Genomic DNA, 13,590 nt, shown 5'->3' with positions numbered 1-13,590 from the left:
GGGGGGGGGGGGGGGGGGGGGGGGGGGGGGGGGGGGGGGGGGGGGACTGAGAGTGCATGTAGGAACAGAGAAGGAGCAGAGAGAGGGAGAATCCCAAGTGGGCTCCATGCTCACAGCACAGATCTCACAAACCATGAGATCACGACCTGAGCTGAAATCAAAAGTTGGACGCTTAACTGATAGAGGCCCCCAGGTGCCCCTGTATCGTTTTTTATGTTCACAAATAGTATGTTATTCTTAACTCAGTGACAAGTGACAAAAACTAAAATGGCTTGAAACTAATAAACTTTGTTGGTATTATTTTTCAGCAGGTTTTGAAAAATCTGTAAATATATCCTATTGTTACACTTGAAGCTCTTACAAGTTTGTTGTGTGTGCTTCTATGTACTTCCTTTCTAAGACTAATAACTCATGTTTCACTTCCAATTCTTCTGTGGAAGCAATGAGGGACACATCAAGGAAAGTTCAAGTAGTTGTTGAGTTTCCCCATCTATGCTCTCAGACACTTGTATGTAATTCTACTAAAACAGTCTCGCTATCATACGATTATTAGATGTCGGTCTTTCCCAAGAACTACACACGAAGGGAATTAAAGAAAAGAGACCACGGCTCATTCACCTATTTTGCAGCAGCAATACAGTGAATGCTTGGACAGAATTCTGGAACAAAATGCTTGAATAAAAATTACAATTGCTGGGGCGCCTGGGTGGCTCAGTCAGCTAAGTGTCCAACTTTGGCTCAGGTCATGATCTCAATGCTCCTGAGTTCAAGCCCCACATTGGGCTCTAGGTTGAGAGCTCTGACAGCTCAGAGCCCAGAGCCTGCTTCAGATTCTGTGTCTCCCTCTCTCTCTGCTCCTCCCCGACTCGTGCTGTCTCTCTCACAAAAATAAACATTAAACAAAAATTACAGTTGCTTAGTAAAACCAATTATCCTGCAACAAAAATTTTCCTTAACAAAAATCTAAAAGGAGATATTCATGTAATCTTCAGGAAACTTAAAAACTTACAATTAAGATCTGTGTATTTGCCCTCCAAAGCTTGGACGTATGCTTCATATTGTTTCCATCTAGCACAAAAATAAATTCACATATTAGTTGTTACATTGATATTGCTTTTACTAAATTTATAAATTTATAAACTTATAAATTTAAGTAATGCCAAGAATTTCACTACATGATTTTTAACCAATAATAAAGTTAGTCACTTCATTATTCCTTCTCAACTTATAGGAACTAGGCAAAAGGAAACACAGAACAAAGTGTTCTCTGCTGAGAATATACTAAGTGTGCTCCTCCAGGTCAGTTCATGGGCCTTACAGGACGCTGTCACTGATGCTCAGCACATGCCTGGATTAAGGAAGCAGAGTAAACAACTCGCTACTTTCAGATATGCTGTCCACTTCAAACAAATGGCACCTAAGAAATGTGCCCACTTATAAGGGACTCAAGGTTATCTTAGCTCTTTTCTGAAAATATCACGTGACTCCATTTATTTTTGCCAGTAAAAAAGGGGGGAGAGAATACACTCTCTCTCAGAACTATTCTTTAAAGCGTATCTAATTGGCAGAAACAATCTGCATAAATGCCATACGCTATGAGAGTATGAGGGAACCTTTCTTCCTTGCTATATTCCTCTACCTTCAAAATACAAGCTATGTTAGCTTGGCTATTATTGCTGATAAACAAGGTCCCCAGACTTATGCTTATGCAACAAAAAGTAACCTGCCCCAAATGTCTACTATTCTGTTCTTCTGAAGAGCTATGTTTTCAAGCTGCTCTTCAGTTACAGCTATTCAAAATTTAGTTGACCTCTGACCCATGTGGGGTGGAGTTTAGGGAGGAGAAATCCTGCATGCTCAAAAATCCATGTATAACCCTGGACTTTCTAAAAAGCTTAACTACTAATAGCCTACTGTTGACAAGAAACCTTACACTAGTAACATACACACTTGAATAACATGTATTTTGTGTATGTATTATATACTATATTCTTATAATAAAGCCAGAAAATTTTCCTAGAAAAAGGAAATATTAAGAAAACAAAATACATTTCAAGTATTGTACTGTATAAAATCTGCACGTAAATGGACCCACACAGTTCAAACCTGTGTTGTTCAAGGGTCAACTGTACCCTTGATTTTAGAAAATCTTTCTACAAAACCTCAAAAACTTCTGAAAGCTTTGCTACGAGATATTAACATTACAACACAATGAACAAAAAAAATTCCAGGATACCAAGCAAATTCACCTTTTACTGTTCAGACTACTGTTCAGTCAAAGGCATGCTTATTTTTACGGGCCCTACAACCTAGGACACAAACAGGAGTTTCACTCAATGTTTGGAGATGAATAAACATCTTTTGTGGAAGCCACATTAACAACTATTTTAGAGGAACAGAAAAATATAAAAGCTCAGCCAAAAAATCCTTATCAAGATGACAGAAAAAACACAGAACAGTTAAATAAGCAGAACTTGATTTAAAATCACCAGGAGAATTAATGAGGACAAAAACTCACTTAAAAGTCATATGTGAGAATTCCCTGAAGAAAGAGAAGTTAAACTGACTTCAAGAATATAAACTGCACATGACTTAAAACCTTAAAGGTAACTTAATATAAAAAATTGCTACCATGAGTTTTATTAAGATCATAGCACTGATTTCTCCCCCTACAGATGAATCAAGAAAAAGACTGCACACACCAACCAAATATACAGAGACAGTATCAACATGTGAATGGCAGTATTATCATAAACAAGGGACTACCTCAGCAGGAGGATAAGAGTGTTTTAGAATACTATGGATTTAAATTTCATGTGCAGGAAAATAAATGTATGCAATGGAAAAACTGTCCTCTGCACGAAGAAGATAAAGAGCTTGTCTACAATAGAGTAGCTGAAGGAGGTGGGAAATTATCAGATTCTAGTTAACAATGGAACATGTCATCTGTGCCTGCCCATCTTATAAAAACACCTTTCTTCTCTCCCCTACTTCCAGCCAATTAAATTTACTTATTCAAGTAAAAATCACTTGGAAAGTTCTAGAGAAAAAAGTTCAATGACCTTGGCAAAGGTGCCCTGAAAAATCTTTGTTCTAAAAACTATCATGTAAAAAACTTACCACACAAAGTAATAAAATGCAAAAAGAACACATTTAAGTTACACAACACAAAACCAGTGCTGATCATATTTTACATTAAAAAAAAAAAACCCTTAATGCTGTTCTTGACAATCTGGTTTCCAAAGACATTTACAGAATAACCATAGAAATTCAGAGCTTAAAGTAACCTTTAAAAATAATTTAATTCAACTCCTTTAACCTGCAGATGAGAAAATGGATATAGTTAAATGAGCTGACCAAAGTCAGTTCTGAGAAAGAGTAACTTTGCCTATCAGCAAATGATATGTCTTCCATAACTAGACTTGTCATCCTTCAGGACTACAACTTTTTCACATGTTGAACAGAAAAGGAAAAAATAACATCAAAACAAGTCTATATACTTGTTAAACTAAAAGCCTTCTGAAAGCAGGGTGATTCCCCATAGCCAAGTTATACACATGGAGTACAAATGCTTTCAGTTAAAATTCTGAGTATCTTCCCTCAAGAAAACCTCAAGTTACCTATTAGTCTAGAAGCTACCCAAGCTAGTACTTTAGTTCTATGAAGTGTTATACTTCCTTCAATGTTTACACAATGAACAGACCATATTATGCTCGACAGTACATTAAGTGATTTGAGGATGCATTAACGTTAAAAAGAAAAGTCTAACTTGAAGATAATTACAGGATAGAATCACAGTATGTTCTATAGAAAGTGCTTTATATTTTTGGTTAAAAAAATTTTTTTTACCTTAGAATTAACTCATCTCGTGCCATAACTTTGAAGTCTGTTTCACTCAGTCGAACCTATACAAAGAGATTTAAAACATGAACTGACTGCTCTTCCTAAAACTTCTTTTTCCAAAGTTTATTTTTATTTTTGAGAAAGAGAGAGAGAGAGAGAGAGAGAGAGCGAGCGCACGCACACATGCCTGAGAAGGGGAAGGGTAGAAAGAGGAAGAGAAGGAATCCCAAGCAGGCTCCATGCTGTGAGCGCAGAGCCCAACACGGGGCTCCATCTCAGGAACGATGAGATCAGGACCTGAGTCAACATCAAGAGTTGGACGCTTAACCAACTTAGCCACCCAGAAACCCAATTCCTAAAACTTTTAAGTACTGAATACTCCTAGTTCTTATATTCTTCACATTTTTTTATTTAAACAGGATCGTAACATTTTAATCCCTCATTTCTGTTATTAGGATTACCCTTATTACTAAAATCACACAGCACCCTTCCTAAAAGGAGCTCTGTACTGAGATGAAACATTTCCAGAGCCTGAGACTTAAATGGCTCAATATATATTATGTTTTTTTAAATCTTATTTTATTGAAAAGAAGTTTTTCAAAAGTGAACTACTTATCTTTAATATAAGCATCATTCTTAAGGAAATGCAAATTACAACTCCAATGAGCTATCACTACACATTGATCAGAATGGCTTTAAAGAACAGTAGTAACACCAAATACTGGGTGTCATACATTGCTGGTGAGAAATAAATTTATTTTCATACAGAAATTTGTATATGAATGTTCACAACTTTATTTGTAATAGCCCCCAAACTTCCTTCAACAGGTCAAATTACAATATATCCAAACCCTTGGAATACTGTATTTACCATTAAGAAAGAAACAGTCTATGGATCAACTTGGGACAAACCTCCAGAAAATTTTACTGAGTGGGAAAAAAACATACATACTGCATAATTTCTTTGGTGTAACTTTTGTGAAACAGCAGAATTACTAAAATAGAGAACCGATTAGTGGTTGCCAGGGGTTTGGGATGGAGAGGGAAAGGATGGATGGGGCTATGGAGGAGTAGCAAAATGGAGGCTTATTAGTAATGGTTCGGTTGACTATTTTGGTTGTGGTGATGGTTACACTTAATTACCCATGAAAAAACTGCACAGAGCTACACACACACACACACACACACACACACACACAGAACACACACATAAGCTCTGTGGATTGTGCCAATGCCAAGTTCCTGGTTTTCATATTGTTATACAAGATTCTGATAGTTATGCAAAATTAACCCTGAAGGAGGCTGGGTGAAGAGCACACAGAACCTTCCTGTACATTTCTTTGCAACTTCCTATGAATCAGTAATTGTTTCAAAATAAAAAGTTAAAAAAAAAAAATGAGCACAATATTCCAACTAGCTGAAACTGCTTTGTAAATTGAGAAACATTGTGTGTTTTCTCTATACCAAATGAAGACTATACAGGTGAGACACCTCTCCTACTTTAGTATGAAATTAATGCTTTATTAGTTTCCTTTTTAAGAAACTTGCTTCAAATTGCAACACTAACCAGTGTAATAGTACTATCATCAAAAGGAAAAGGGAAAATCACTGTACCAAAATACATTAAAAGTCTAACAAAAAGCACACAATTCTGATTAAAACACATTACAATTCTTTATTTCATGAATAATTTAACTTCAAAACTAAAGACGAATTCCCATAATACCACCTTAAGTGTTCACCTAAATTCTCACTGCTTAATTTGTACATACCCTGCTTTCCCACTTGAATTATAAATTACTTTTACGAACAATGTTATTTTGTAATTCTGTGACTGACTAAATTGAATTAAGTTAGGGATATAGGACAAGGAGAAAATAAGACTAGAAAACAAACTTCAGAGGAAAGGCAGGATCTAAGAACTAGCTGTAACCTTTTCTTGAAAAACACAGAAGTGGTTTTACCACACAACCAAAGGGATTTAAAAAGTAGGAAAAAAAAAAATAAGCAACTTATAAGAACTTGTGAAGGAATCTTTTTTGACACTTATAGTCATGTAGATGGAATTACTTGTAAAATAAAGATTAAGAGTAGACCATGGAGATAAAAGTTTTTTAAAAACTCAAAATATTCTAAAAATACACTCCCTATAAGATTATGTCTAACACATTATACACCCACAATGCTATTAGTGTTATAAGGCAAAAGAATGAACAATAAGCAAATAAGGACAGTCCCTTTAATTCTATTAAACACCCCCCCCCCCCAAACACAAAGTGCTTAAAAAACTGCTGGAAAAACACACCTTTTTGGGAAGAGGTTCCTCGTTGGTCATCTTGAATCCTAGGAAAAAGAGGCAGAGAGCAGAGGTTCGATTGATTTTCTCCCAGTTAAGGTAGGAACAAAATATACTGGCTTTTCTAAACCAATTAGGCAACTTAGTTAATCACTAGGTTATTTATTTAAAAACCTTTTATTTCATAGTTTTTTTTTAAAATGCTTATTTATTTTTGAGAGACAGAAAGAGAGAGAGACAGCACGTGCCTGAGCGGGGGAGGGGTGGAGAGAGAGGGAGACACAGAATCTGAAGCAGGCTCCAGGCTCTCAGCTGTCAGCACAGAACCTGACACAGGACTTGAACTCACAAACCATGAGTTAACCGGCGCTCCTAAAAACCTTTTATTTTTTAAGTTTTAGATTTACAAAAAAGTTACAAAGATATCACAGGGCTCCAGTATACTCCACACCCATCTTCTCCTTTGTTAACATCTTTTGTTACTACTGTCTTTAGGTTTTTTTTTTAAGAATTCCTTTGTTAAAAAAACTGATCATTCCTTTTGATGTTCCCATAAAGGATTGACCAGAAATGTAACTCTCAATGCATTCTTACAACTGTCCTATGAGAAAGAGAAACCTTACGGAAGCGATAGCTTTGTACTAAACTCAGATACTGACCTCAGGCAGTATCCCAGACATCTTCCACAAGAATAGGAAGGGTAGTACCAGTTGCTAAATCTTTCCTTTTACAGCATTAGGTTGCTATAGTAAAGTAGAATCTGTCATCATCATGATAATTCACCACTGTACAATGAATATTTATATACATTATATACTACACCTTAATAAAAATATTCCCAAACTACTTAATTTTATGCCACAGAATTTATGTCAAGTTAGCTTTTTATAAACGTATACAAAATTTACTGAACCCAGTTGCAAAAGACAGGTTATATAGAAGAACTACTCTCAGTAACTTTATTATGTTTATTGAAAACACTTTCTGATACCTCCTATTGTTCAAATAAGGACACAAGCAAATTTAAATTCATTCCTAAGTTTTATTTCCAACAGCACTGTCATGAATCTTCCCCTTATATTTTAAACTTCCTTTATATTTATTTTACTTACCCACACTTATTACAAATCCCAAACTATTAAGCATTCAGCCAAAGGGAAATAAGTTGCAATGATGTAACACACAGCATGGTACTATAATTAGCAATACTGTACTGCATGTTTGAAAGTTGCTAATAGAATAAATCTTGAAAGTCTTCACAAGGAAAAAAAACTTTCTGTGGTAACAGATGGTAACTAGGCTTACTATAGTGAGCATTTCACGATATATACCAATATCAAACCATTATATTGTACATCTGAAGCTAAAGATACGTCAATTATACCTCAATAAAAAAATTAACCAAAGAATTTATAATTTAAAACTGAATTATTTATTTGAGAGAGCATGGGCACCCACACACACACATGGTACTCAAACTCAGTGAGATGTTGACCTGAGCCAAAATCAAGAGTAGGATGTTTGACTGAGCCACCCAGGTGCCCCTAAAACTGAATTTTTAAAAGCTACTTGATTTCTTACTATTTGAGAGTCCTCAAAAGGAGATAATCTTCCAATATCACTTTTTATGTTACATACAATCCCAACTGTGTAAATCAGACATTCTAATCATATGCTGCCATTAAAACCTCATTTTCAGACTAGATAGAGAAATCAGTGTTAAAGAAATCAGTACATTTTACAAAAAAAAAAAAAACCCGTAAGTTGATATTATATATTGCTGGCTTAATTCTTCCTTCTTTAATAATTTTATCATTGGGGGCAGAAGGCAAAAATCTGAGGTTATCTGTTTCTGAACTAAGAAGCTGACCAAGTCGCTGACCAAAACCTATGAAGACATGACCATTATTTCTACGATATAAAATCTGTATATTTTTCTTCTTTGACTATCCTAACGTGATACCAGTGATTCCAATCATCTGGGAAACAAACCTTCACCATGTTTGTCCTCAGAGGTCTACTTGTATGTTCAAAGTGTACTCACTCTACTAGACTGCAACCTACTGGAACCCAGAAATCAAGCCTGGCATTTCCTTAGAATTTCCCATTTGAGCTAAATATAACAGGTAAATGTCAATAAACTAAATAACTTTTAGGGGCGCTTGGGTGGCTTGGTCGGTTAAGCGTCCGACTTCGGCTCAGGTCATGATCTCACGGTCCATGAGTTCGAGCCCCGCGTCGGGCTCTGTGCTGACAGCTCAGAGCCTGGAGCCTGTTTCAGATTCTGTATCTCCCTCTCTCTCTGCTCCTCCCCTGTTCATGCTCTGTCTCTCTCTGTCTCAAAAATAAATAAACGTTAAAAAAATTAAAAAAAAAAAAAACTAAATAACTTTTAAAAACCGATGAAGGGCACCTGGGTGGGTCAGTTGGTTAGGTGTCTGACTCTTGCTTCCGGCTCAGGTATGATCTCAAGGTTCTTGAGTTCAAGCCCCTTGTTGGGTTCCAAGCTGACAGAGCAGATTCCAATTGGGATTCACTCTCTCTCTCAAAATAAATAAACATTTAAAAAAACCTACGAGACAATTCTGGCCCTCTGAACTTCTAGCCATTTTTAACTAGTATACATGTGCCTCTGCAAGTCACTACTCCTTCTAAAGGCACCCAACTCACTCAAAATAGTGCACTGATCCCTTACTATCCCCTCACATCAGGCTTTATGTTTCTTCACAGTTCTTATCATTAAGCTGATATTTTGCATACTTATCTGTTTCTCCCAATTATAAAATAAGACCCATTAGAATTGTCTTATTCACTGCTGATGGCACAGTACACTGGAGACACTCAAACATGCTGAATGGAAGTATGAACAAATGAATTTGCTTCAATTACCAATGAAATCATAAAAGTGAACTAAATAAGCCAATCTAATTCCCGCCCCCCCCCAAAAAAAAACCAAGATGACCTACAGTAAAATCTTGAGAATAAATATGGAACCTAATGTAACAGATACTGTGATAACACTGCTATGAGTGACAGTTTCAAAACTGCTAGATTTATCACTGTGGATAGGTAATCCACAGTATTGCTAAATGGGCACCACAGCTACTCAGAATTTTAGTTGTAAAACTTAAGGATTATGGCTGTTATTAAACATAAATTCCAGTTTATAAACTAGTAAATGCTTCTGTAACATGACATTTTCCCCCAGATTGGTTCATTCTTTTAATACGTATTCAGATTATTCCATTAAAATAAAATTAATTAAACACTTAATTAGCAATGAATAAGCTAAACTGTTTTTAAAGGGCATTTAAAGGACTGGGAAACACATGAAATTCTAATAACCCTGCTTTTATCTAAGAGAGTGACAAACTTTGAAAATAAAAATTAAAAAAACCCAGAACTTCTGAGCCCATTTTGCCCAACCCAAAAAGGATTACCACCACCCAAGGCTCAAAACTATTCAGCTACTTCTAAAGATAAACACTAATCTTTAGCATGGTGACCGGCACAAAATAAGCAATTATTAGTTTCCTTCTCCCCATCAAAAAAATAAAAACTTTCAGTCGCTACTTCTTGAAGAAACTGAAAGGAGAATTCACAGGTTGAGGATAACTATCAAGACATGCTCCCGTCTTTGTTTCTAAGCCCCACTGTAGAATGCTTGATCTCCAATTTTTAGAATTCTAAACAGCAAGCTGTTAAAATTTTTAACATTAGTTTATGTTCTCTTTCTTTCTAAAAAGTTTGATGGTGGGCAAATTTTCATTACACACAGCTTAACGAATATCTGTATGCTCTTTATAAAACTAAATATGTAAATTTGTGACATACATCAGAAATAAATGTTTTTGTATAAAGGTTTGCATTTTATGTCGATTCTCAGAGTCACAGGTCATTCCACACGTTATAGGATATGTATGTGGCTTGGGAATTCAAAGCATAAGCATTTTTAAAGAAATCCCTCCCTGATTTATAGCTGTTGAAATGTCACTCTTTCCTTGAGAATCCATAATATGCCACAAGAGTCAAAAGCAAAAAAAAAAAAAGGGAAAAGGCAAATTAGAACATATTTAAATTTAAAAGCATCAATATTTAACTATTTAGTCAAAATAGAACTTGGTTCTCAAATTTGTCTTTCATATTACATGAATGTACTAAGAAAATTATTATTGCCTAAGGCAACTTTTAAATTTCAACTGACAAGCACAATAGCCATCTAAAATCAATTCTAGATTCATAAAGACAATGTTTACTCCAGGTTCTTAGAACCACCTACTTTTGTATCAGAAAAATGAATGACTGAAATATCTAGATTTAAATTCAGAATCTTGGGGGGGTGGGAGGGCGGAAATGAATATAATATTAAGTGCTATGAGTCACATGCTTAATAATCAAAACTTTCCAAAATCAAAGTTAGTCCCCATCTTCTAGATGATGAAAATGATTGGGTCATCTGGTGATTAGCTCTGGTCAAAACAGCTATTAATAAATTGGGGGTTAGGACCCCAAACGCCACACCTCTCAAAAGTTGGTAACTGATTAAGATGGATTATTCTCCCACTCTCCCATCGTCAATAATTATTAAGCTTAACTAATCTAAGAATATAAAAAAAGCAAAATAGGGGGCGCCTCAGTCGGTTGAGCATCAGATCAGGTCATGATCTTACAGTTCGTGAGTTCAAGCCCCGCATCTGCTCTGTGCTGACACCTTAGAGCCTGGGGCCTGCTTCGAGTTCTGTGTCTCCCTCTCTCTCTGCCCCTCCCCCGCTCATGCTCTGTCTCTCTCTCCTTCAAAAATAAATAAAAACATTAAAAAAAATTTTTTTTAATTATGTAAAGGTTTCAGTTATTCCTATGGATTAATTCAGGGATAACCTCTTAAATTCAGATCTCAGAACCACCATGTACTCTAAATGCCTTAACAATGAGAAACATTTAATGATGGAGAGTTCAGTTTTGGTTGGCTAGGTGCCTAGCATCCCAGATCCCAGTACTTCCCTGGCTCTTAGCATTATGACCCGAAGTTATGCAACTCTGTTCTCTCTTAGGCGAACACCAGCCAACACAATTTAAGAAAGCATGTACCTCACTGAACCTAATCATAACTAAACTCAAGAAACTAATAATCTGACAGCATACAACACTGGGTCTGTGGTAGGTAAAAAGGGTACTAATTAGGAACTGGAAAACCACCTTTTCCTGATTCTTATCAGTCATGGATCTTGAGCAAGTCACTTAACTCTGGGCTGCAGTCTCCAAATCAGCAAAAAAAGGATACCAATTTTGCCTGCCTCACATAGTGTTGGAAATCTCAACATCCAAGTGCCATAAAAATGCTACACAAATGATTTTTTAAACAAAATATCAACATTAAAAGTTTAATATGCATTAAAAACAATTAAACCAAAACGCAACAACTACATTGTCAAGACCGGAGAATATTTATAGCTCGGAGTTCTAATCTGATGGACCAGGTTAATGTCCAATGGAATATACTATTATGGGAATACTGAAAAGTTTTTCTGATAATCTGAGTTTCAGAAAACAGGTAAAAAAAAAATAAACATAATTTAAAAAACAAGCATAAAACCAAACATTATCTGGATATTGTTTTGCTAATTAGCGACAAAATCTTCTTTCAAGAGCGAGGTAACATACAGTTATATCAAAGTGCTAAGACCATATCAGGCAAAGGTTATTTTCTAGGAGATTCTATACTATATACATACAAGCACATACGTACATACAAGAACACAAAGGACTGTGAAAGCTGTAACGTACTGTACAAATTATTACAGCTCTCGTCCACATCGTAGAGCGACCACGGATTTTCTGTATCGCATATACCAACTCATTTCTAACACAAAAAATATTTTGAGCAAGTAGGACTCAAAATTGAATCAGGAAAACTAGACACTACTAAGTTCTATAAATTACATAAGCTAAGTAACACATCAACAGTGCCGGGGACACATTTTTATTATTACTTTCGTCCTTTGGGACTTAGAAATTTAGGGAGGTTGCTTAAGGTCCGCCAGTGAGAAATGACAATCCTGATTACCTGGCTATAGCTACCTGTTTAAGACAAGGTAAGCTCTGAAAGAACTCCCGAAAGGCACGCACCCAAACCCTCCAAATTTAACTTCATCCTTTATCACATGCCACCTGGTGGACTGCAATTTCTTTCGCCGACTAGCCTCATCGGATGCTACTGAACGACAGGAGTAAACAGCAGCCTTGGAAAGACCCAAGGTGAGACCCCGAAATTTCACGAAAACCTCTAATTCAATAAAGGATTTTTTCTTTACTCAGAATGCATGCAATCATTCAAAAATGGAAGGCTACAGGAGGACGCAGCTGCAGCAATAACCTACTGCGCGACGTGAAATTTGGTGCACGGCTTTCCTTCCCTTCACGAACTCGTTGGGTGCCGCCAACCCTCGGGATCCCGCGGAGAGGTGGGAGGGGGCGACACCGAGGCGGGGACACGACGCACACCGAGGGGGCGGCCTCCCGGTATCGCCGGCCCGCGGGAGCGCCTGCCTCGCCCCCGGGACGGAGGCCGAAGGCAAAATGGCCTCGGGGCGGCGGAAGTGTCCCCGCAGGCGAGAAGAAAGCGCAGCTAACGGGAGGCCGGCGGGCCCGGGAGCCCCGAGTCGCCCTCCGGGCTCTGCCCACCCCTTACCCGGGTCGGCCGCGCCTCAGCCCTCGGGACCCGGAGGTCCTCGCGGCCGCTCCCGCCGGCGGCCCGCACCTACCTCTCCAGACGGAGGCCGCGCCGGCGCCGCCCAGTCACATAGGCCAAGGCCGCGCTGCCCGCTCACCGCCCAGGCGGCCAGACCGCGCTACCGCCGGCCCCCGCGCTCCTCCTCCCGCCGCAGCCCCGGCGCTCCCCTTTATTTGCGGGTCTCGCTGCCACAAAATGGCGCTGAGGGAGGACGCGAGGCCCCGACGCCCCACCCCCTTCCCGCTCCTCCCGCCGCCCCGCCCCGCCCCGCCCCGCCCCGCGCCGCCCACCGCCCGGCCCTCAAGCGCCGCAGCCGTAGCCCGCCCTCATCGCCGCCGGGTCCTGTCAGCGTCCGGCTCACTCACCGAGTCGCCTCCCGGACGCGGCCGCAGCCCCCGGCCCGTCCCCAGGCCCCGCCACGGGGAGGAAAGACGAAGGGACGGCACCCGCCCAGGCGCTACGTGGGGGGGGGGGGGGGCTGCGCCTCGGTGGCACGCCCCACAGCCTCCGGAACGCGGCAAATCCAGCAGGGGCCGGGGGAGAAGAGGGCCGCAGGGAGGGGTGGGAGGCGAGGTCGGAGGTCAGCCGCGGGGCATCACGGGAAGGGCGGCGGGGGTCGCGATTGGCGGCGCGGGGCGAACGCGCTGGCCGGCCACCTGCGGCTGCAGCGCCGCCTCTGGCGGAGGAATCTGGGCCAGGCGGCGCGTGATTGGTTGCTGTA

General features: G+C 39.2%; 1 protein-coding gene across 3 annotated transcripts in view; it reads right to left on the bottom strand.

The window, feature by feature from the left end:
• The window catches only part of WTAP (WT1 associated protein), a 26,513-nt gene extending 13,197 nt beyond the window's left edge, over nucleotides 1-13,316 (bottom strand). Inside the window, exons 1-4 of one of the 3 annotated variants that reach the window (XM_049654530.1) lie at nucleotides 13,235-13,316; nucleotides 6,149-6,186; nucleotides 3,850-3,905; nucleotides 1,010-1,068 (exon numbers count right to left, since the gene is read on the bottom strand). In XM_049654530.1, coding sequence (XP_049510487.1) covers nucleotides 1,010-1,068; nucleotides 3,850-3,905; nucleotides 6,149-6,178 — 145 coding nt within the window. In that variant the 5' untranslated portion in view covers nucleotides 6,179-6,186; nucleotides 13,235-13,316. Of the gene's footprint in view, nucleotides 1-1,009; nucleotides 1,069-3,849; nucleotides 3,906-6,148; nucleotides 6,187-8,552; nucleotides 10,455-12,900; nucleotides 12,990-13,234 lie in introns of those variants that run through there. The other 2 variants (XM_049654529.1, XM_049654531.1) reach the window with 2 other exon arrangements.
• Between the last annotated feature and the right edge of the window lie 274 nt (nucleotides 13,317-13,590).

The sequence above is a fragment of the Panthera uncia genome (assembly GCF_023721935.1).
Source record: "Panthera uncia isolate 11264 chromosome B2 unlocalized genomic scaffold, Puncia_PCG_1.0 HiC_scaffold_24, whole genome shotgun sequence".
Lineage (NCBI taxonomy): Eukaryota > Metazoa > Chordata > Mammalia > Carnivora > Felidae > Panthera > Panthera uncia.
Note: the sequence above shows the minus strand (reverse complement) of the source record. Positions and strands in the feature narration are given on the sequence as shown.